At 35.6% G+C, this 21,608-nt stretch overlaps 5 protein-coding genes and 2 pseudogenes across 6 annotated transcripts; 4 read left to right on the forward strand and 3 right to left on the reverse strand.

The window, feature by feature from the left end:
* Nucleotides 1-888: 888 nt before the first annotated feature.
* LOC104744596 (uncharacterized) lies at nt 889-2,483 on the reverse strand. The gene has a single exon (XM_010465672.3). It carries the CDS (start codon nt 2,040-2,042, stop codon nt 1,161-1,163), a length of 882 nt encoding a protein of 293 aa, XP_010463974.1. The 5' UTR covers nt 2,043-2,483; the 3' UTR covers nt 889-1,160.
* Nucleotides 2,484-3,866: 1,383 nt separating this feature from the next.
* On the forward strand, nt 3,867-7,898 carry ZDS (zeta-carotene desaturase). Its single transcript, XM_010465673.3, has 13 exons — nt 3,867-4,507; nt 5,071-5,195; nt 5,271-5,405; nt 5,487-5,559; nt 5,640-5,713; nt 5,875-5,979; nt 6,062-6,306; nt 6,398-6,485; nt 6,608-6,807; nt 6,909-7,037; nt 7,125-7,197; nt 7,282-7,446; nt 7,580-7,898. The coding sequence occupies exons 1-13, from the start codon at nt 4,378-4,380 to the stop codon at nt 7,724-7,726; spliced, it is 1,689 nt and encodes a 562-aa protein (XP_010463975.1). The 5' UTR covers nt 3,867-4,377; the 3' UTR covers nt 7,727-7,898.
* On the reverse strand, nt 7,814-8,657 carry LOC104744598 (DNA damage-repair/toleration protein DRT102 pseudogene; annotated as a pseudogene).
* A 206-nt stretch (nt 8,658-8,863) lies between these two features.
* On the forward strand, nt 8,864-10,729 carry LOC104744599 (uncharacterized). Its single transcript, XM_010465674.3, has 9 exons — nt 8,864-8,997; nt 9,100-9,215; nt 9,301-9,458; nt 9,536-9,624; nt 9,702-9,767; nt 9,877-9,959; nt 10,040-10,086; nt 10,174-10,252; nt 10,360-10,729. The coding sequence occupies exons 2-9, from the start codon at nt 9,162-9,164 to the stop codon at nt 10,447-10,449; spliced, it is 666 nt and encodes a 221-aa protein (XP_010463976.1). The 5' UTR covers nt 8,864-8,997; nt 9,100-9,161; the 3' UTR covers nt 10,450-10,729.
* On the reverse strand, nt 10,461-11,485 carry LOC104744600 (heavy metal-associated isoprenylated plant protein 42 pseudogene; annotated as a pseudogene). The gene has a single exon (XR_015582134.1). The product of XR_015582134.1 is annotated as a heavy metal-associated isoprenylated plant protein 42 pseudogene (transcript).
* A 667-nt stretch (nt 11,486-12,152) lies between these two features.
* On the forward strand, nt 12,153-12,790 carry LOC109129291 (Defensin-like (DEFL) family protein). The gene is made up of 2 exons (XM_019237122.2): nt 12,153-12,286; nt 12,469-12,790. Exons 1-2 carry the CDS (start codon nt 12,235-12,237, stop codon nt 12,678-12,680), a joined length of 264 nt encoding a protein of 87 aa, XP_019092667.1. The 5' UTR covers nt 12,153-12,234; the 3' UTR covers nt 12,681-12,790.
* A 3,078-nt stretch (nt 12,791-15,868) lies between these two features.
* Nucleotides 15,869-19,623, forward strand: LOC104744601 (serine/threonine-protein kinase WNK1). The gene is made up of 7 exons (XM_010465676.3): nt 15,869-16,585; nt 16,701-16,738; nt 17,180-17,407; nt 17,503-17,723; nt 17,812-17,969; nt 18,066-18,537; nt 18,644-19,623. Exons 1-7 carry the CDS (start codon nt 16,511-16,513, stop codon nt 19,495-19,497), a joined length of 2,046 nt encoding a protein of 681 aa, XP_010463978.1. The 5' UTR covers nt 15,869-16,510; the 3' UTR covers nt 19,498-19,623.
* Nucleotides 19,624-21,608: the final 1,985 nt, after the last annotated feature.

A 21,608-nucleotide genomic window follows, 5' to 3' on the forward strand; every position in this document is an offset into this window, starting at 1 on the left:
TCTCAATGGGGTGAATTGACGTATAAAGTTACTTTGGCTTGCTCTAAAAGATTTTTTTCTCTGACTTGACAATCCAAGAGAACTTTGATGTTCTTTCAAGCAAGAGTGCTATGTTGTACACTTTTTTGAATCATAATCAAACCATCTCATGTCACGGGTTGATGTTACAGCAACATGCTTCAAGGAGAAGTTTTGAACAACATTATTGGACTATATCCTAACAGTCAGTTTACAGACAATTTTTCTTATGAACAGGAGCAACTACGACGACTTTTGTTTGAATTTAAGTGAAAAACTCTAACAAGTAACAGCACCATATATAACAAGATAATGCCATTCTAATGTGAAAACTTCAGCAGTCCTAAACGGCTAGAGAATAGGCCAAAAGCAAGGAAATAATTGAAACGTGAAAACTTTAACAACCATGACTTACTACTCATTCACAATTCAAGAATCTTCACGTACAAACCCATGTCTCTCTAGATTCCTTGATAAATTACTCTTTATACCTGCAAAGAGCTGTTGGATAATAACAAAGTGCCACTCTGACAAAGTATGGCGAGAAACAAAGATATGAAATATAGTAAGGAGGATACACATGCTTATTAAACTGTTGAAGCATGAATAATCTACTGTATGTTGCTATAAGGATGCAAAGCACATGTTTTATAATCATCTTAAGAGTAACTAACTACTAACTTCAGCTACAGCTACTGTAATCTGTTTTGTCAACAAACGAGCAGCGGAAAATCATAATAGAAGAAAGACCATAAGCCAAGATATGAACACATATCCATAAATCGTAATGTAGTTAAACTATATATCCATAATCCATTCTAGTGAGGAACAATGGAACACAGTACGCACCTGGAGAACAAAAACAGAGTATTTAGACAGTAGTTTTCTTGATACAGGACCAAAGCAATAGGCTTTGAACAAGTGTCTTTACAAGTCTCATGTAGTAACTTTGACATATGAAACTGATATATACGAAGAATAAAAGTTCTTCTTGACTAATCCGGTTCCAACATTATACAGGAATATATAATCGAAACCCATAGATCATATGATGGAATAAATTGACAAGAATCAACAGCTCCTTTTATAACCTTTTAGTTAGCACTCAAGTGAAAGAAAAGAACTCTCAAAACTCTTCTCCACTACTCGTTCTTCCAAGCGTACAGAATCAATGAAAAGCCAAAACTTTGAGATTTCGAGCTCACGGGTACCTGTGTGAAAGACCATGACTTTTCAACTGGTTGAGTAGTCCTGAACATAAAGACAGCATTTCCCGCCACTGATGGCAACCCAAAGAACCAACTGTGAACATCCCAAAGAACTTCCACAGAGATCCTATTGACAATAATCGTATCATTGCCACGAAACTTCCAATGTAGCCGATTCACCTGCATCAAAATCTTCCCATCAACACGAACAATGAGGCAAGGATCACTCAAACTGGTGTCACATTCAATCACAAGATCATGTGTTTTGCCATCATCTGAAAACTGAGCTTTCGTTGCAAACGTCCTCTTGCCAAAGACATGCTCTTTCTTAGCAATAAACACAGCACCTAATGAAGAAGAAGAAGAAGGTGCAGCATTCGTCTTCTTGAAAGCTTCTTTCCTCATATCACCAAGAAGAAGAGCCATTTCTTTGTCCACAACAACGCCAACATAGAAACCACCTAAAGGTTCAGGACTGGATCCGAATTTAGCGGAGGAGAGATCCCAAAAGACATCAATATTACAGGAATATGCCTCTAGATTCTTGGAGCCTTTCCGTTTGGTGAAAAGCCAGGGCTTAATCTCGACTTTACAAAGACTTCGGTTGCAAGAATCATCAACTCCTACGGTAAGACACTGACCCATGAGATTCTTAGTCCATGAGATAGTGATCAAGCAAGTCCTACCTCGGATGCGGCAACGGTAGATACAAATGACTAGATTCTGAGCGTTTCTTCCGGCGCTCGAAGTCGAAGAGGAAGAAGAATCCGCAATCTGAACTCCATTTTCACCAGAGCAAGATGGGAAATCTCTCATTTTTCTTACAGAATTCACAATTCCAAGCCTCTCTCTCAGGAATTTCAACAAACACTTTGTGTTCTAAACATTCAAAGGCAGCGAATTTAACTTCAGATTAGTATAAAAAAGAAAGTGTTTATAGAATTGATCTGAAAGTGATGAGCTTTACATCATTCAAAAAGAAAGAGAAACCCAATCTCAAAAAGAAAAAAAAGCATTGAAATTTGGAAAATGTCAGCTAAGATTTGATCTGGGTTTTATCAAATCGATCCAGTTTCCATCAAATCCAAGGAGAGAATGAAGTAAACCAAAAAAAAAAAAGCCTAAGACTCCGGGAGAAATGAATGAATGAAGAAGGAAGGCAAATTCGCCAAAATAGGAGAATGTGTAGTAGCTAGTCAAAACTCAAAACAAAGACATATACAGACAAAAAGGAGACTTTGTTTTGTTTTCACTGTCTGCGTCATTTTTTTCTTTCTTTTCAAAACGTTATAATAATTTAATTACCCGATTTTTTTTGTGGCAAAGTACCAAATACGAATTTAGTTCCAAGGATAACGACTGTTAAAAAATTTAATTTCAGACCAAAATTATCTATTCGTTTTTTTTTTTTTTTTGGGGGGTCAGAAACAAACACTTATCTCAATTTATTAATTACAACAACACACAAAATATTTATTTCTTTCTTTTTTTGTGCTTGAAGTTAAATTTAATTTTTTTTTGAAGTGTGTTAAATTTGGTCTCATTATTAATCTTATTATAGTGGGATTAGATAATAAATAAATTTGGGGTATAGATGCAAATGCAAGCCTGGAAGAAATGGTTAACACGTGTGGTAGTCCATGACAAGCAGGCATGCATCATTTAATGTGGCCAGGACTGAGCCCATACTGTTGTGTTATTTCTACTCTCCTGGGCTTTTTCACGCCGATGGTTTTTAATTTTAGGGTAGTAGGTGATTCGAGAATATGAATACGATAATCAATCAATCCATATGACTTTTTTTTTTTCATTCGATTGTCAACTAGTAATAAATAGGTGGGTGATGAAGCATATGATTAAAATAAGTGGTTAAAAGCAAATACTACTACTTACCAAATAATAGGCATGCATTTACCAATTTGATCATAACTGTTCATTATTGTTTTTTTTTGTCTTCGGATATGATTTGCTCCTTTTGTTTTAGTTTGTGTGGCAATGCTGCTGCTACTGCGAAAAAAAAGTCTTCTAATAATGAATTAACTTCCATTACGTTTCAATTTTAGATTTGGACCAGTCTGTATTAAACTAGGTCCCAGTTTAGCATTATTTATTTTCTTGCCATCTGATTTTTTATTATTATTATTATTATTATTTATCTGTAGTTTCATTTTCGTTATTAATATTATCGTTGTTGCTGTTATTTGTTTATTTCATATTGAATTTAAAATTAAATTATCTGTCTCCTTACCTACTTTGAATTTCTTTGGTTTTTTCTCATGAAAGAGATATCGTTTTCTTAGACAATTTTTTGGATATTTTATGGGGTCAATATTTCTTAAGATCTTTATGTTTTGAACTATGGTAAAGGGTACAAAACTAAATGGTAGAAGAAGCCAAAAACTACAAAATAGATTGATATGCTCAGCAGTCAGCTCATTGTATGCCAAACAATAATATCACCATAATTATTTTGTTCTTTCAAAAAAGTATATAATCTGTAACAAACCCAAAAAGAAATTAAGTTGATATGTTGCCCAAAATCTCTTGTTGGGCCTCAGCCTTTTTAATAGACCAGCCCATAATGTATTAAGTTAGCCGAGATTGTAGTTAGCAGACACTCTCCTAAGTCCTAACCTCTTTAGGCGGCTAATAAGTAATAACCAAAACAATCCCTATGTGGCTATGTCTCTCGTGTTGATATAGGGATTGTTGATACAATTTTTCGTTTTCAGTTTAAATTAAAACATAATCATCATCTTTTTTTTTTATTGTTCTAAATGCATTTAGGCTCACTAAATATTTTCTAATCAACTAAATATTTGATTTTGAGGTTTAGGATTGGCTTTTCGTTTCGATATATTTTGATTATACTATAACATAAACAAAAAAAAAAGTTAAGCCCACTAAAACACAGTGGTTGTTAGTTACACCACAGAGTTTATGCGGAGAGAAAGCAAACAAGTTTCAAGTATCATCGCTCGTGTAGTCATGAGTGGGTAGGTTGCTTCTTCGTTCTTCCTCTTTCGTTTAAGGAAATAATAAACAAAAGTTGTCCTTTCTTTTTTTCTTCTTTTGTTCTTCTTGTGAATAACAAATTAACAACAGAGCGATAGATAAATCATATTGCTCTTCTTATCTGAGTTGATTGGCCATGGCTTCTTCTATCGTTTTCGCTGCAACTCCGGTTACTGGGTTTCTCTCTGTTCCTCCTTTGAAGTCTCGGAGATTTCTTCATGTTTGTTCTTCACTCGACGCCGATGTTTCCGACATGAGTGTTAACGGTAATTATCCAAAAACCAAAAAATTGAATCTTTACTGTCTCCTCTGCACTAGGCTGATTCCTTTTGGATGTTTTTGGATTTCTTATGGGAAATTTTGAGAAATTGGCATGTATTTAGGATTAAAGGGCTTAGCTTTATGCCACTATCAACCCCAATTTTGAAGATGATGAGGTTTCGATTCTCATCCAATCTATAAAATTGATGAGAAACAATTTCTTCCTCGCATTAAATTCTGAAGAACTCTGAAGGTTTAGATGGAAAGATAAAACTCTTGTGGCTTCTCTATGCTTAAGGCAAATCAATAGTATTGGAAATGGAGAGTTAGTTAGGTCAAGACTTTTACAGTCAGTCCAAGATCCTCTTCTGTTTTTATAATCAGTCTAGTTTATCCATGGGAGTTAGTAGTGGTTGAAGAATCAATTGACATCTGATAACTCATTGGAAGTCAGGGTTTTATTTGATGTTTCATGTTGATAGGAAAAGTTTCTTCTGATGATGACGTTCTGGCATATTGTAATTTATAATCCTCTCTTACCGTTTATATGGACTGGATATAATTGCAGCTCCAAAAGGGCTATTTCCTCCAGAGCCTGTACAGTACAAGGGACCGAAGCTGAAAGTAGCTATCATAGGAGCTGGACTTGCAGGCATGTCAACTGCTGTAGAGCTTTTGGATCAGGGTCACGAGGTGTTTACTCCACTGCTTTTAGCTCTTTACCTTTGCTTTGGTTACATATAGGAGTAATTTTTGTTATTGTTTCAGGTGGATATATATGATTCTAGGACATTCATTGGTGGCAAAGTGGGTTCTTTTGTAGATAGACGTGGGAACCATATCGAAATGGGACTCCATGTTTTCTTTGGATGCTACAACAATCTCTTCCGCTTGATGAAAAAGGTTTTGGTTTTCCAAAGCTTCCACTTCGAGTTTGCTTGTTGGTTTAAACTCATTCTCATGTAAGGTTTTTTTGTAATGTAGGTGGGTGCTGAAAAAAACCTACTTGTCAAAGATCATACTCATACATTTATAAACAAAGACGGCACAATTGGAGGTATGGTTCAGTTCATTACTCTCTTGTTATGATTGCCTCTGTGATTTTATCGTACTGAGATGTGCATATAAAATTTGTAGAGCTTGATTTTCGGTTTCCTGTTGGAGCTCCAATTCATGGTATTCGCGCATTCTTGGTCACAAATCAACTCAAGGTATAAGTTAAACGTTTAAATTGATTTCTCTATAGACATCTGAATCCATGGATTCATGTCAATGCAACAGTTTTCTCGAATCTTGTAGCAAAAGGTTAGTAATTTCTTATTTTATGTACCAATATAGAGCTTTTTAACCGCTTCTTTTTTTGACTGAACAGCCCTATGATAAACTAAGGAATTCACTGGCCCTTGCGTTAAGCCCGGTTGTTAAAGCTCTTGTTAACCCCGACGGAGCAATGAGAGACATTCGGAATCTTGACAGCGTAAAGAATAATAGATAACCTCTTTCTTCTCATTTCTACAACTATTTTTGTTCTCTGAAATTTTCTGAGATACTTTTTGCAGATAAGTTTCTCGGATTGGTTCATGTCAAAAGGTGGGACACGGGCAAGTATCCAAAGAATGTGGGATCCTGTTGCTTATGCACTCGGTTTCATAGACTGCGATAACATGAGTGCACGATGCATGCTTACCATATTCTCATTATTCGCCACCAAAACAGAAGCTTCTTTGTTGCGTATGCTCAAGGGCTCGCCTGATGTTTACTTGAGTGGTCCTATCAAACAATATATCACAGATAGAGGTGGCAGGTTCGTGCCTCTTAGTATCCACAATAACTGATTCTTGCATTTATTATCTCTCATTGGCTGATCAGGTATTTATAACCTTGCCTTCAAGCAGAATCCATCTACGGTGGGGTTGCAGGGAAATACTTTATGATAAATCATCAGATGGGGAAACTTATGTCACTGGACTAGCAATTTCTAAGGTAAAATTTAGCTCTAGGCATAGGATTTTAGCGGACTGCAAAAATGCCATATAATACATTCTGAAATTTTGTTGCTTTTGGGTAGAGGAAAAGCTTGAAAATTTGATTTGTTTGTCTTTTAGGCTACGAACAAGAAGATTGTGAAAGCTGATGTGTATGTGGCAGCATGTGATGTGCCGGGAATCAAAAGGTTACTTCCAAAAGAATGGAGGGAATCTCGTTTTTTCAACGATATATATGAACTAGAGGGAGTACCTGTTGTTACTGTACAGCTCAGATACAATGGTTGGGTCACAGAGTTGCAAGACATTGAACTTGCCAGGTTTGTTTTCTAGAATCATATGTTGTGTGAGTTAGTAATGATGATGTATTGATTTTCGTGTGGATTTTGAAGTCTTCGTTTTATGTTGCTGAAAATTATAGGCAGTTGAAACGAGCTGTTGGTATAGATAACCTTCTCTACACTCCTGATGCTGATTTCTCGTGCTTTGCGGATCTTGCACTTGCTTCGCCTGCAGATTACTACATTGAAGGACAAGGCACTTTGCTTCAGTAAGATAGAATAACCTCTATCTTTTTTTGTCTACAAAATAGCCTGCAGATCTCTCAGTGTCTTGAAAACTGAATTCTGTTTCGTAGGTGCGTTCTAACACCGGGAGATCCGTACATGCGAATGTCGAACGATAAGATCATAGAGAAAGTAGCAATGCAGGTAAAGAACATGGTTAAATTCTCCAAACTCGAGATATTTTTTTGTCAGGTTGGTTTCTTTGTGATTCTCAAATTTTTTGTTCAGGTCACTGAGTTATTTCCATCGTCACGGAGCCTAGAAGTCACTTGGTCATCTGTTGTAAAAATCGCTCAGTCTCTGTACCGTGAAGCACCCGGAAAAGATCCATTCAGACCCGATCAGAAGACTCCCATAAAGAATTTCTTCCTTGCTGGTTCATACACAAAGCAGGTAACTTTTACACTTCACAAGTAATTGTTCAGGCAGATCCACTATAGTCACAAATGCAAAGAAAGATTTGCCTCCAGATTCGTTTGAGTAATCCGAAAAATCAATGAGAATTTTGCTACTGGACTTGTTGCAGGATTACATAGATAGCATGGAAGGAGCGACATTATCAGGAAGACAAGCCTCATCATACATCTGTGACGCAGGTGAAGAACTAGCAGAGCTAAACAAGAAGCTTTCTTCTTCTGCAACTGCTGTTCCTGATGAGCTAAGTTTCGTCTAATGATGAAAAACGTTGGAAAACTAGTTCCCATGGCTAATTGATGAAGATTTGAGAGACTTTAGGGGGGTACATGAAGAAGAAAACATATGTAGAAAACCCTTCTTTATATAGTGTTCATAAGAGAAGCATTTGTATTATCACTCAATCTTTTGAAATCAAACATTCTTACAAAGTTTCAACATACGAAACAAGAGAGAACACAAAGGTTACATATTGAAGAAGACACCTTTAAGGTTCTTCTTCGATGGCTTTCTTTGCAGTTTCGAGGTCTTCGTCAAGGTAAATATCCCAATGGCCATCCCAAGTGATAAAGAACTCAGTGTCTTCATGATACTTGACTCGGTGAACATCACCTGCGGGAGTGAATAAGTAATCGCCGTCAACGAGATCAGCTCTATCCTTCTTGCTTAGATTCCACACAGTCTTCTTCCCCTTGATGACTACAAGTTCATGGCCGAATGTGTGGTGATGCGCTGGCTCTACACTCCCCGCTTTAAACCTTACAATAGCCGACGTAGGCGTCTCCCTCACAATCTTCATCGAGCCTCCAGGCATGATATCCACTGGAGTGAACTCTCTGTTCTTAGCCAAGCAACAAATCGCGCAAGACGCGGTTGTTAATGTTTCATCGACCTTTTTGGTTGTTGAGTCACCGCCGGCGGTTGGTTTTCCGATGTGAGACATCTCGGAGAGAGAATTGTCGAGGAAAGAAGAGATCTCTGAGCTCCACGGCTCGGATCCTGAAGCAGGACAAGGAGATTTGAACGGAGTTTTGATCCAAGCGTCGAAGATTTCCACGGCGGTTTCCGGGAGATGTTTTAATTCCGGAGAGTGCGAGGACGTTGCAGTTGCTGATCGATCGAGCGTTCACGGCGTCTTCCACAGAGAGACACGTGGCGGCGTAGACTCCCGGGAACTTGTTGGCGAACATCGCGACTCTGACGCCGGTGCCGCAGCATACCAAACCGCGAACTTCAGAGGACGATGAAGCGGAGACGCGGCGACCGACTTCAGAACCGGCGGAGTAGTACGAAGAAACGCCGGTATCTTCCACCGTAGTTCCACGTCTATGGAAGTAGCAGTAGTAGCTCCCCGGCCATCTTTGCAGAACTTGGAAACCATAACCAGTCACAGAGTGACTAGAAGAATTTTTTCAAGATTATCTTTAAAACGGGAAATTCGAAAAAAATAAGAGACATAAGTTATAATTTCACCCCTAAATTTATTATAATAGGAAAAAAGACCCTCGAATGTTAAAAGCCATAAGTGAGGTACTTTTAGTCAATAAATCAAAGTTTAGGGTACATTTGTTTTTATTTTCTAAACTCTAGTGTGCAATTTCTAAACTAACAAAATACTATTTTAATAAAAAGATGAGGCGGTGTTGAGAATTGCCGGCGACGACAACTGTACTCACTCGGCGGCTAGGTGAAATATGGCGGGAGTAGCTTGCCAGATATCTATCACCTCGTCGTCATCGACCTTGAGGGTAAGTCAATCTATGGCGATTTGTGAATCCTTTGGCTAATTTTTTTGGTTCTATATCAATTGTTTGATTATATCGGGTTATGCAGAGGGTTGGTCATACTCATCATCGGCCACGATGCTTCTCTGGTTCGCCGGAGAAGAAAGCGCCGGCTGTTTTGAAGTGGGCAGTTGGTGGAGTCACTGAATTGCTCCGGCTATTCTCAGTCGCTTCGTCTTCGTCATCCACTCCTACAAATAAAGATGGGTAATTCTCAAAAGCTTTTTCAATTAGGGTTTCTTATTCGTATGATTGGTCTCTTCAAGTTTAATTATTGGCTACAGATCAAATTCTGAGATTGTTGTTACTCGAGATGTTAACGATGTAATGGGGATTTTGAGATCAGATTATGGAACTGCCTATTTCGTCACAGGTATATGTGATTTGCATATTGATTCAACATAAGCTCATACACTGAGCTTTGTTGCACATTTGTGAAACTGGAAACAGGTATCTTTACTTCTGCAATTTACTCTGATAATTGCATCTTCGAGGATCCCACTATCAGTTTCCAGGGTGAGGAATTACATTTTCAGTCTCTGTTTTTTGTCTTTGTCAAGCTTGTAGATCAGCTATCAGATCCTAAATTTTTGATATGAGAATAAAGTAAATCTTTTTTTTGCAGGTACAGAGTTGTATGAACGCAACTTGAGATTACTAGTTCCCTTCCTCGAAGATGCATCCATTGAACTGCAACATATGGAGAAGGTATATATAACCTTTTGTTAGATCCTAGTCCTGTAGATGGTTTATGGATTCAAAGAGTGTATTTGTTCCCATAATTACAGAGTGAGTCGTCTCAAAGAATCTATATACTAGCGACGTGGAAGCTAAGGTATTCTGATGAACTTTTTAATACAGATTGGGAAAGGGAAACTTGTGTGTCATCTTAATGTTTTTTTTATTCTTGAACTGTGTTCAGGACTTACCTGAAACTTCCATGGAGACCATTGATATCAATAAACGGGAAAACGGTCTATGATCTGGATAGAGACTTCAAAGTATGAAGAGACTGAAACTTTCGGCTCTTTTCGATTATAAGATTGTTTTCGTATTTCGTCAGTTGAAAACATATGGACTAATCCAGACACTCGTTTTTTTGTACAAGATTGTGAGGCATGTCGAGAGCTGGAATGTCTCTGCCCTTGAAGCAATTGGACAAATATTCACCGTTAACTCTTTTCCCTCCAGTAGTTGAGAGTCTAAGCAGCACTAACATTCATCAATTTGGCCATGGTCCATATAATGTCTACCAATTCTTAGTACATATATCAATGTAACTCACAAAACTTGCATTAAATTTCCCATGATAATGTTTTAGGTTTTTTGGAGTTAAAACACACAGAGAAAAACTCTGTAAGAGTTCATTGTAAGATAATCGAACAAAGAAGAAGGCATTGCCGCACGTAAGTAGTTAAGAAAAAAAAAGCAGTCAAAACCATCTAAAACTTTAAAGTGTTCAGGGGTAAAACCCTAGTCACATGATGGTGCAAGGTTGAGGGTTATCATCGCTAAAAATGTTCCAAGGAGAGTCGGGGTTTGGAAAACCCAAATTTTCGTAGTAATTATAGGGATAAGGAGCTGGCGTCTTCCTCGGCGTTACCTTCGGCTCCTCGTGCTGTACCAACAACCTGGGTTTATCACCTGGTGCTAACCATCCCAGCGGTCCCGTCCTTGGTGGCAACGTGAAGGGCGGCATCTGCATCGCCGTCGGTGGTACAGCATACCCGAAACCTCCCGCTGAACAAGTTCCCGCTGCGTTGGTGGCAGTGGCGGGTGCGGGTGCGGGTTCGGGTGCGGGCTCAGAGGCTGGTTTGTCTTTACCCTTTTTTGCGTAACGCTTAAGCAATGAACTGAATTGGGTTTTAGCCGTAGTTGGATCACGCTCATAGGCGAGAAGTTGTGGACTTTGACCGAATTTTTCGACGGTTTTGATGAGAAGTGACGGTTCTGCGGTGCCAGAGACCAAAATAAGACCCTTCACCGGGTCTATGATAATGGCCTTAACTCCTTCAACTTTTCGTAGAAGCTTCTTGATCCGAGAAGGCAACTCTTCAGAACACTGGAGATTCATCTTTAATATACAAATCGGAAAGTCAAGATCCATATTGCTTTCAATACTTAGAAACAACTATAGTCTTCTTTTGTCGCGAAAAGGATCCTACTGCAATTCCTTAGCTAGTAGTATATGATCGATCGATATTGAAAACGTAAACAAACCAATTGAGTTTAATAGTTTTGGACACTATATATTATCACAAGAATTTATATCTTAGTCTAGGTTGTGTGTATCGTGCGTGATTTTATACATTAGAAGTCAATGGCAGATTTCATTTGATACGATTATGGAAGGCAAATATATATATTCCTTATTTTAGATATCATATATGTATATTTGTGATATTAAAATTTATAGTTTTCCCTTAAAATCAACGACAGAGTCAATATTATGGAAAACATATATTTTTTATATATTATTAGAGGCTCCAATATCATATAGAAATGTAATATATATATATATATATATATATATATATATTATTAGAGGCTCCAATATATATTTTAATTTTTAAATCCTTGCCAAATAAATGGTCAAAGTTAAATTTTGAAATAAGGTCATAATAGCAAATAGATGGTCAAAATTAGTCTTTTTGGTTTGGTAACTCAACTCAACCTTCTATTCACTACAAAAAAAGAAGGGGTTTTACGTCAGTTTATAAAGCTTCAACGTCAGTTTAAAAATGACTCTAATAATTTAACTTCAGTTTTGTAACTGACTTAACATGGAATGACATAAACTGTTTTTGCTTCATTTGTAAAACTGACATTAAAACGTTAAAAAACTAATATACGATCATGTGTAATATAAAGTCATCGTTGTGTTTTCTAATCAACATCATCAATAGAACCCAAAAAAAAAAAAAAAAAGATAGTGAAAATTATTTACAGAGAAAAAACAACATATACAAAAAAGAAAAGAAAAATGAAGAGATTTTTGGTAGCGTTTCTTCTTGTGCTCGTCTTCTTCGCCGCTGGTAAATAATCCTCTCGGTATACACGTACAGTGGACATGCACTTTTACATGTATTAATTCGTATATATTTTTATGTTACACTTATAAAAATTAATATTCAAGAAGTTATAATTTTCATCTAGTATAAGTTTATTTGATAGGTACGTAAGTTGGTTTTTTCGATTAAAATAATTAAATTTGCAGAGATGAAAAAAGGGGATGGATTTAAGATACCAGTAGTACCAGAACCAACAGGAAAATGGTGTGGATACTCATTGCCGATGAAACCATGCAACGACGATGATTGCGCTAAACGATGTATTAAGGATAACACGCATGGCTGGCTCATGGCTACCGGCATGTGCACTACTATCCCTAGTCTAAAGGATTGTTACTGTATCCATCAGTGTCCTTGAACTTTCTTTTAGCATCCACAATGTTTCTTTTCTTGCATTTTCCTCTTCTAATACTGTAACCACATTACCGTCCCAAATGACAAAATAAACATTTTCCAATTACCAAAAAAGTATGTAATTTTTATCGGGCTTACTAGGCCCAATTTATCCGGACAAATCAAACCGTTGTCTGAAGCCTAACCGAATAAAACGTAAACTAATCATGTTTGGGTTTGAATTTGATCTATTATTTATACTTCCCTCTCTGACTTTATAGTTTTGTTGTTCCAAGGTTCTTTTCTTGACCAATGATTCGATTGAGTTGAGTGTATTCCTTTCTCAGTTTATTTCATATAATTTACAAGATTTTTAAATGACAATGATAATCAAAAAAAATTAAATTGAGTCCAGGCTTCTAGATGTATTGAGAAACTTTAACTATTTAGATTGGACATTTATATATTTTGTATGTGAAGTTTTTGATTTTTACTTTTTTTTTTTACAGAGGAAGAAACGACGCAAAAATGGCAAAACTAATAAGAAATCCAATAAATCAATAAAATATATCCGCAGCCAATAAAAATATAAAACCAATCGTAATTTGTATTGATTATTAATCAAATTCTATTTATTGTTAATAAATATTGAATTGATGTGCTTTTATATCATCATCGATCGATAAATACATCGCTCGCGCGCCACCTACTAATTATGTCCAAGCCTTTCCTATCAATAATACTAATCACCATCATTTATGTTTTTGTCAGCTAATCTTTTATTATTTTAGACAGATTACAAACATAGTTGGATCCATACTATGCATAATTAATTTAACAATATTCGTTAAATGACAACGATGCAAATATTGTCAGTATCTTATCAAATAGTACTATTCAAAAAACAAAACAAAATTTTGTTTTACTAGTAAGTAATTAATTAATTGAGGTTAGGTGTTTGTGAACTTGTGATTGCTTTTGGGATTACCTTACTGAATCCGTACGGGCAACCACGGAATCTACAGCTAAGTAGTCAAACAAGGTCCGATTTAAATAATTAAATTAAAATCCCTAATTAGTTATTTCTATTCGTATTGTGATTAGTGTATTTATTACCAATATTGCTAAAGTTTGATATTCGCAGTTACTTGCATATAAAGAAAAATTGATACCAATCAAACAAAAAAGTTTATGATAAAGTTTAATGGTGTGTACAAGGAAAAGGCCAAATGGATAAGATTTGTGGTTGGTTTGATTCATTATCACAACCAAGTCTTATTTGCTTTTCTTTTGTTTTTTCCTCATTTAAAAGGCTATGATGATCGTGCATGTCTTTGTATTCACCCACATGCACATGTGTGTCCTTCATCTAAATATTAGATTGGCCCCATCAATCTTTTTATTTCACAAAAATTATTATGATTTTTATCAAATATTTATGTAGTGCAGTGATAAGTAGTCTAATGGTGGAAACATTCATCAAAGGTTATGTAGTCTAATGGTGGAAGGTATATCGAGAAATAATTATTCTAATACTATTTTATAGTTTACAATTAATCACACGCACGAACTATTGTTCTGAAGATACATTCATATTCCACAACCTGATATCCATAGACTGTTCATTTATGTTCATTATATGCATTATAATTATGTAGAAAATAATATTGACTATATTTTTCTTTGTGAAAACTTTTTGATTAATTATTGTATGTTTAGTTACTAATAAATATAATTTGTAGTTAGTTCAGAAAATTTATCATTTATATAATTATGTTTTAAAAAAAATTAATTAAAAATCGCGAGTAAAGTGATATTGCACATGATGATTTATATTGCAGTTGTACTATATATGATTTGTAAAATTGGTTGAATTTGTCGTGTAAATGAAATGATGTATGGTCAAGATAACACGAGCAGCTCAACACGTGGCCAAACTAGCCTTTGTTGCCTCCATTGGAACATCCAGTCGACATGCTAATGTATGGTCTCGCTGTCTCCAATCCATTTTTAGATTTTGATTTGAGTGATTTTATTTCCAACCTTCTTCTAATATATGGTTTAACATTAGTTAGTTATTTGTAACCAGAAAGGAAAAAAAAAAAACCTTTAGTTAGTTATATAGCATTGTTGTTTGATGGTAGAAGTAGACTAGTCGTTAAGATATATTAGCTGCATATATAGGGGTATAGCTACTGTTTCAAAATAGTTATTTCCGTTTAAGATTAAAAATGTGAAAAATTACATATGAAATCATGTAAAATGAGTGAATACCTAAATAATATACATACATAGAACATGAGTTCAATTATTTATTTATTCTCGTTTAAAATTAAAAAGGTACAAAAAATCAACACAAAAAAAAGCATCATGTCAGCTAAAATAAATATTCAAAATTCGCTTTTATCTAAAAATATGGTCAAATACGTAGTGCACTTGGGGATACCATTCCCCACCAATGAACGTAACGTAACCATACAACAAACTACAAAGATCATTTCCAAAAATACTAAAATAACAATAGTTGAAATGTTGACATATAACCATATTTTTTGCATATACAAAATTCCCATCCGCACGCACAATGGAATAAACGTTTGGAACAGTCGATCATCCACCAAGATACGTACGATACGAGACCACCGTTCTATTTCCTAAAGGTGGTTGAGACGATATCATATCCAGAGATGCGCCAAGCCGTCACTACTGCTTTTTTTTTTAATAAAGTTATTATAGTGACATAAATCTTTATAACATTATGGTTCTAAACAGTAATTTGATAAATTTCACTTTAATTGGTGGGGAACAAAAAAAAAAAAATGACACGTCGTTTGGTGAAAACATTTTTATTACAAAATAATTCCGTCGGCTGATGGATTTATTACTGTTTGCAAATTGCAAGCATCTCTATACTCCCCCTAAAAAAAATTAATATTAACCCCAAAAAAAAAAAAGGTAAAGCAATCGTAGCAATTCACCTAGTTTTGTTCTCTCACATGTGAATATTAATTAGTTAAATCATAATTTCAAAGTATTCCAATAAGCCATGAGCAATCAATGTAACACATTAACTTTACTAGTATTATTTATTCCACCAAACAATTTGTTAATTAATTTCCAATAAATAATTTTGTATTTTCGCTAGTGAGCTAGTTTTTAAAAATGTTCCATAAAGTAGTAACCATAATTCCCATTAATTTATCAGTTACACACACACACACAAAGAAAAGAAAAAGAAAAAGAAAAAAACTATTTAGTTACCGTATAAAGTATATAAAATCCGTAGATATTTTTAGAGTTGTCTAAGAATTGACACAAAAAAAAAAAAAAAAAAAAAAAATTGATTTCTTTAATCTTTTTTGGACCACCGTTCCCTCAAGAAACGCACACCGTCTCTGTCTTCTCTCACGAGGTGCTTGTATCTCTCTCCCCCCCCTGTAATGTAATAATAACCCAACCCAAAAAAAATAAAAAGAACTTCCATTGAACTGTTGAAGAAAGCTTGGCTTCTCTGTCTTCTTCTTCTTCTTCTTCTTCTTCTTCTAACTTTCTAAGCTCAAATCATTCTCTCTCCTATTCGTATTCTCTCTCTCTCTCTCTCTGTAGAGTATTTAATATGTAATGTAATAATAATGAGAGTAAATACAGATACAGTTCATTATCTTACATCTCTCTGTTCAACTCCTTTTGTCAGGAGAAACACTAAAGAGATGATTATATGAAGAAATTGCTATAAGAAGAAACCTAAACCCACCCATATTTATTTTTTTTTTTTAAAAAGAGAGAAGGTTTTTATTGGGTAGATCTATTATATATTTATTCTTATTTTCCTAATTGAGAGAGAAAGAAAAAGAGATGAACAATCTGAGTTATCTTGAACCAGATTACTCTGAGTTTGTTGAAGTTGATCCTACTGGAAGATATGGAAGAGTAACGTTTCCTCCTTTCCCAATCTAATCAAATCTTTCTCATGATCAAAATCTCAATTATTTTGTTTGATCTTTTTTTATTGACTTCATTCATTCTTTCTTGTTTGTTGTTGCAGTATACTGAAGTTTTGGGTAAAGGAGCTTCAAAGACTGTGTAAGAATCTACCAAATATCACTACTTCTCCTCTGTTTCTGCTAATGTTTCTCTTTAAAGTTTCAACCTTTTTTTTTTTGTTTTCCTGGATCTGGTGATGATGTTCTTCTTTCTTCATAAAGTTTGAGTCTTTTTGTTTCTACATTCAAAACCCATTTGTGATCCATCAAAAATCTCAGATTTTTTCTGTGAGTGTTTGATTCATGATTGAATCTTATGAATCCTTTAAAAGAGGCAAAAATAAAGGTTGAGTTTTTTTGTCTGTCTACTTGAATCACTTCTACTTTGGTAAATTTCCCACTACACAAAGTTTCCAACAACAACAACGACTTTGCTTTTTTTGGATCTCTTTATTGCTTTGACTTATAAACCCAATTTCAGATTCTTTGATCATACATAACATTAAACTTTTGTCTTCTTTCTTTCTTTTTGATTTTGTAGTTACAGAGCATTTGATGAGTATGAAGGGATAGAAGTAGCATGGAACCAAGTGAAGCTTTACGATTTCCTACAAAGCCCTGAGGATCTTGAGAGGCTTTACTGTGAGATTCATCTCCTCAAGACTCTAAAACACAAGAACATTATGAAATTCTACACATCCTGGGTTGATACAGCCAATCGAAACATCAATTTTGTTACTGAGTTGTTCACTTCTGGCACCTTGAGACAGTAAGATTCTCTTACAAAGAAAGAAACTTGTTGTTCTCTCTTTTGGTATTAGTTTTTATCTTTGGCTTCTTATTACATGATTATGGATATTCCAGGTATAGACTCAGGCATAAGAGAGTAAACATAAGAGCGATGAAGCATTGGTGTAGACAGATCTTGAGAGGCTTACATTATCTTCACAGCCATGATCCTCCTGTGATCCACAGGGATCTCAAATGTGACAACATTTTCGTTAACGGGAATCAAGGAGAGGTCAAGATTGGAGATCTTGGCCTTGCTGCCATTTTAAGAAAGTCTCATGCTGCTCACTGCGTTGGTACATGCACTTTTCCAAACCAAATCCAATTTGCAATTTTGATGAGTTTCTTGGTTTCTAATTGTGGAAAGTTTTGATCTTTTGTTAGGGACTCCTGAGTTCATGGCACCTGAAGTTTACGAAGAAGCCTATAACGAACTGGTAGATATATACTCGTTCGGTATGTGCATTTTGGAAATGGTCACGTTTGATTACCCGTACAGCGAATGTACTCACCCTGCTCAGATCTACAAGAAAGTTATGTCGGTGAGACTCTCCGATTACTAAAACACACACACAGATAAAAATAAAAAAAAAGCTTCATCTCTTTCTGTTTCAAATGGCTAAAAAATTCGGTTTCAGGGCAAGAAACCGGATGCATTATACAAGGTGAAAGACCCTGAAGTTAAATGTTTTATCGAGAAATGCTTGGCCACTGTATCCCTTAGAGTCTCTGCTCGTGAGTTACTAGATGACCCTTTTCTTCGAATAGACGATGGTGAATTTGACTTGAGATCAGTTGATATGGATGATTCGGTCGGGCCACTTGTTAGGCAGCCGCATCGTCTTCCTGACTACTACAACTACCCTTCAAATAGTAGCTCTTTGAACCGTCAGTACTCGAATGGTTATAGTAGCCCCAACGAGTATCAGAACGGATGGGCTTATAATCCAGCTGAGACAGAGGAGACTCACGGAATCGAGCTCTTTGAATGTCGAAACGATGATGATCAAGAAGAAGACAAGACATCTGGTAATGTTGATATAACCATCAAAGGGAAGAGAAGAGATGATGGTGGCTTGTTCTTGCGTCTTAGGATCGCCGACAAAGAAGGTAAAATATTCTCTTGTCCTTTCTTTGTTTCATAACCTATGAACAAGAGTGTGAAAATGTGATATATCTAAGTTCCAAAGTCTAAACATTTCATTATTTGTTGCAGGACGTGTCCGAAACATTTACTTCCCATTTGACATTGAGACAGACACGGCACTGAGCGTTGCAACAGAGATGGTAGCGGAACTAGATATGGATGATCACGGAGTCACAAAAATCGCAAATATGATTGATGGTGAGATATCTTCTCTTGTGCCTAGGTGGAGACCGGGCCCTGAATTCGAAGAATGTCTTGCGGCTGCAGCGGCAGCAAACGCTGCGAGCATTTGCAACAACTGTGTCTCGAACCGCACCTCAATGGGGTCGGTGATGGACTTCTTGAGAACCAATCCTGGTGCCAATGTGATACAATGTTGCAGAAACGGGTGCGGAGAGACTCATGGCCGGTTTGAAGAGATCACGATCAGAGAAACCGAGGTGCGTCTTAGAGAGCTCTGGAAGCTGCAGCAACAGCAGGAAAGCCGTGAGTTAAGCTCAATAGACTCAGGGCAAAACCACTCCGAAGAAGAAGAAGAAGAAGAAGAAGAAGAAGAGGAAGAAGAGGTATATGAGAACCCTGAAAACACGTTTTCTTGCGAGGCAGGTAACGGAATAATAAACCATTCTGGATCCTTCTCGTTTATACCATCTAAATACTGCGACGAGGAGGTATACGAGAAAAGCGAAAATCAGGTCCAACAAGATTTGAGATGGCTTAAAGCTAAATGTCAAATTGAACTCAGAGATATTCAAGATGAGCAATTACAAACCCGGTGGCCGGAATCCGGAGAAGAGTCGGAGATTTCTCCTTTGGGTTCGGTTTCAGGGAAGGTGAAAGAACAACAGATGTATGGAGGAAGATTGGTACCAAAGTGTCTAAAAAGGACAACTTCACTTCCTGTTGATGCCATTGATTCTTGATTATATTTACTTAGAGAGTGTTTTCTTCATGTATACATATATATTGTTTGCTATTATAAAGTCTTTTACATTGTAACAACACACAAACAAGTATACTTAAAAAAGAGATCCATGCACTTCAAATTCTTTTGGGGTTGTTTGTACAATAATAAATACCCTTCGATCTACTCTATAAATCTAGTACGTACGTATGTGAAAACTTCAAGGTGCAATGAGAGAATAATTACTTTGGAAATTTCATTTCGTTTCTCAGAACTATGCTAGCAAGTAGCAAATGACCCATACCTATCATTATTAGTATATCCTAGTTTTATTGGAATGCATATGTTTTTCTTTTCCAAGCCTCCAAGGTCCCAAATAAATGCTTGTGGGAGATACGAATTGATGAGAAACAATAATGAATTGAAAGCTAATTATTGAGCGATGTGAAAAAGCAAGCAAATCAGTTTTGGCCATATAACTCCGGACATTAACACTACACAATTTGCATTAAAAAAAAACTTTAATGAAAAACCAACAAATAAAAAAAAAGTTTCTTGTCAAGAATTTTCTAAATAAAATTGGATAATGTGAAATGAAATTAAAGGAGGAAAATAAAAAAGGAAAAAGGACAACAGAGTCAATTAATAAGTGTAAACCCCACAAGCATATAGCACAACGCCCATGTTCCACTGCCGACCAATCTACTAGAAATTTGGGTTCATCCACATGCATATGTATTCATTTCACTTATTTTTCCATCAAATTCCTTTTTAAAATATATACTACATGGTTTGGTTTGTCGTTACTATATGATTATTATAGAAATGCTTGGACCTTTTCAATAAGACTTTTTTTGTTTGTTTTGTCAATACCTACAAACTAGAAAATTGATTCTCCATTTTATGAAGTACTGCTGCGCCTGGTTTAAAACTTTATAAAAGTGTTATCTCAAGCTTTATGACAAAATATTATTATTAACCTTTTTTTTTTTTGGTAAATACTAATTCACACAAAACTGGAACACAGAAATAATTAACAATCACGTGTGACTTTGATGTGGTGAGCCTATAAAGTCCGAAGCTCAGATCAGATCCAGATATATATTTAGGAAATCTAGATATAGGTAAAGATGATCAAATCTTTTATGAAATGTACGTACGGTGATCTGATCTCACTGTACGTGGTTTTGCTGGAACAATAAAAATAAACCTTACGACAATAATATTAATAACGATTTTAAAAATGAAAATGACATATGATATATACCATGTCACAAATCCAAAAACTCTGAAAATTTATGTTAGCCGCGTCAAGAAAATTCAATGGAACTAAACGAATAAAAAAGATAATGAGAAATATGGTAGGGACATATATATGAAGAATTGAATTAGGGTGACCCATTAAAAATAGTAAGGTAATAATTGATCTTTGTATATATATGTAGGAGTACAGTATATGTAACAGTCTTACAAAGCAAAATCCTAAATAAGATGGTCGTTTATTGAAGACATGCATGTGGGCATTGAATGTACAGATCAACGTACTCTTTTCGTACCCAACTCAATTCCACTTCAGTGCCAACCAGGGGCGGACCTACGTTGGGGAGAGGTAGGTCATCTGACCTGGGTAAACTAATTAAATAGTTGTTTTTACATATAATTCTACAAGATTTTAGTAGCACAGATGGTAAATTCTTTAGTGTTGACCTCCCTAAACCAGAGTTCAAACCACTAATACAACACAAATATTTTTTTTGTTCTGTAATTGACCTCCCTAAATTTATTTTCTGGGTCCGCCGCCACTGGTGCCAACCATTCTTCTCATATATCTTCCTCCATTCATTTTCTTGTCGGTCCTTAAACCTAATTCCCCTCAATCTTTTCTTATATTATACTTTTATATAAACAAGGTCCATTATTATGCAAGATGGTCATCACCACCAGCAACTAATAATTCAGTTTATGGTCTTATTTAATTTGTCCTCATATATCATATATATATATATATATGTGTATTATTATCGATCTTATATATCTACAATCGTGTACAACCTTGAAATGATCCTTTGCGGTGGAAGCCAACTAGCCTCATTTGTAACAAGATCAACGAAATGATTTGTTACTTTCTAT

The sequence above is a fragment of the Camelina sativa genome, chromosome 15 (genome assembly GCF_030686135.1).
Source record: "Camelina sativa cultivar CO46 ecotype springtype chromosome 15, ASM3068613v1".
In the NCBI taxonomy this organism is placed as follows: domain Eukaryota; kingdom Viridiplantae; phylum Streptophyta; class Magnoliopsida; order Brassicales; family Brassicaceae; genus Camelina; species Camelina sativa.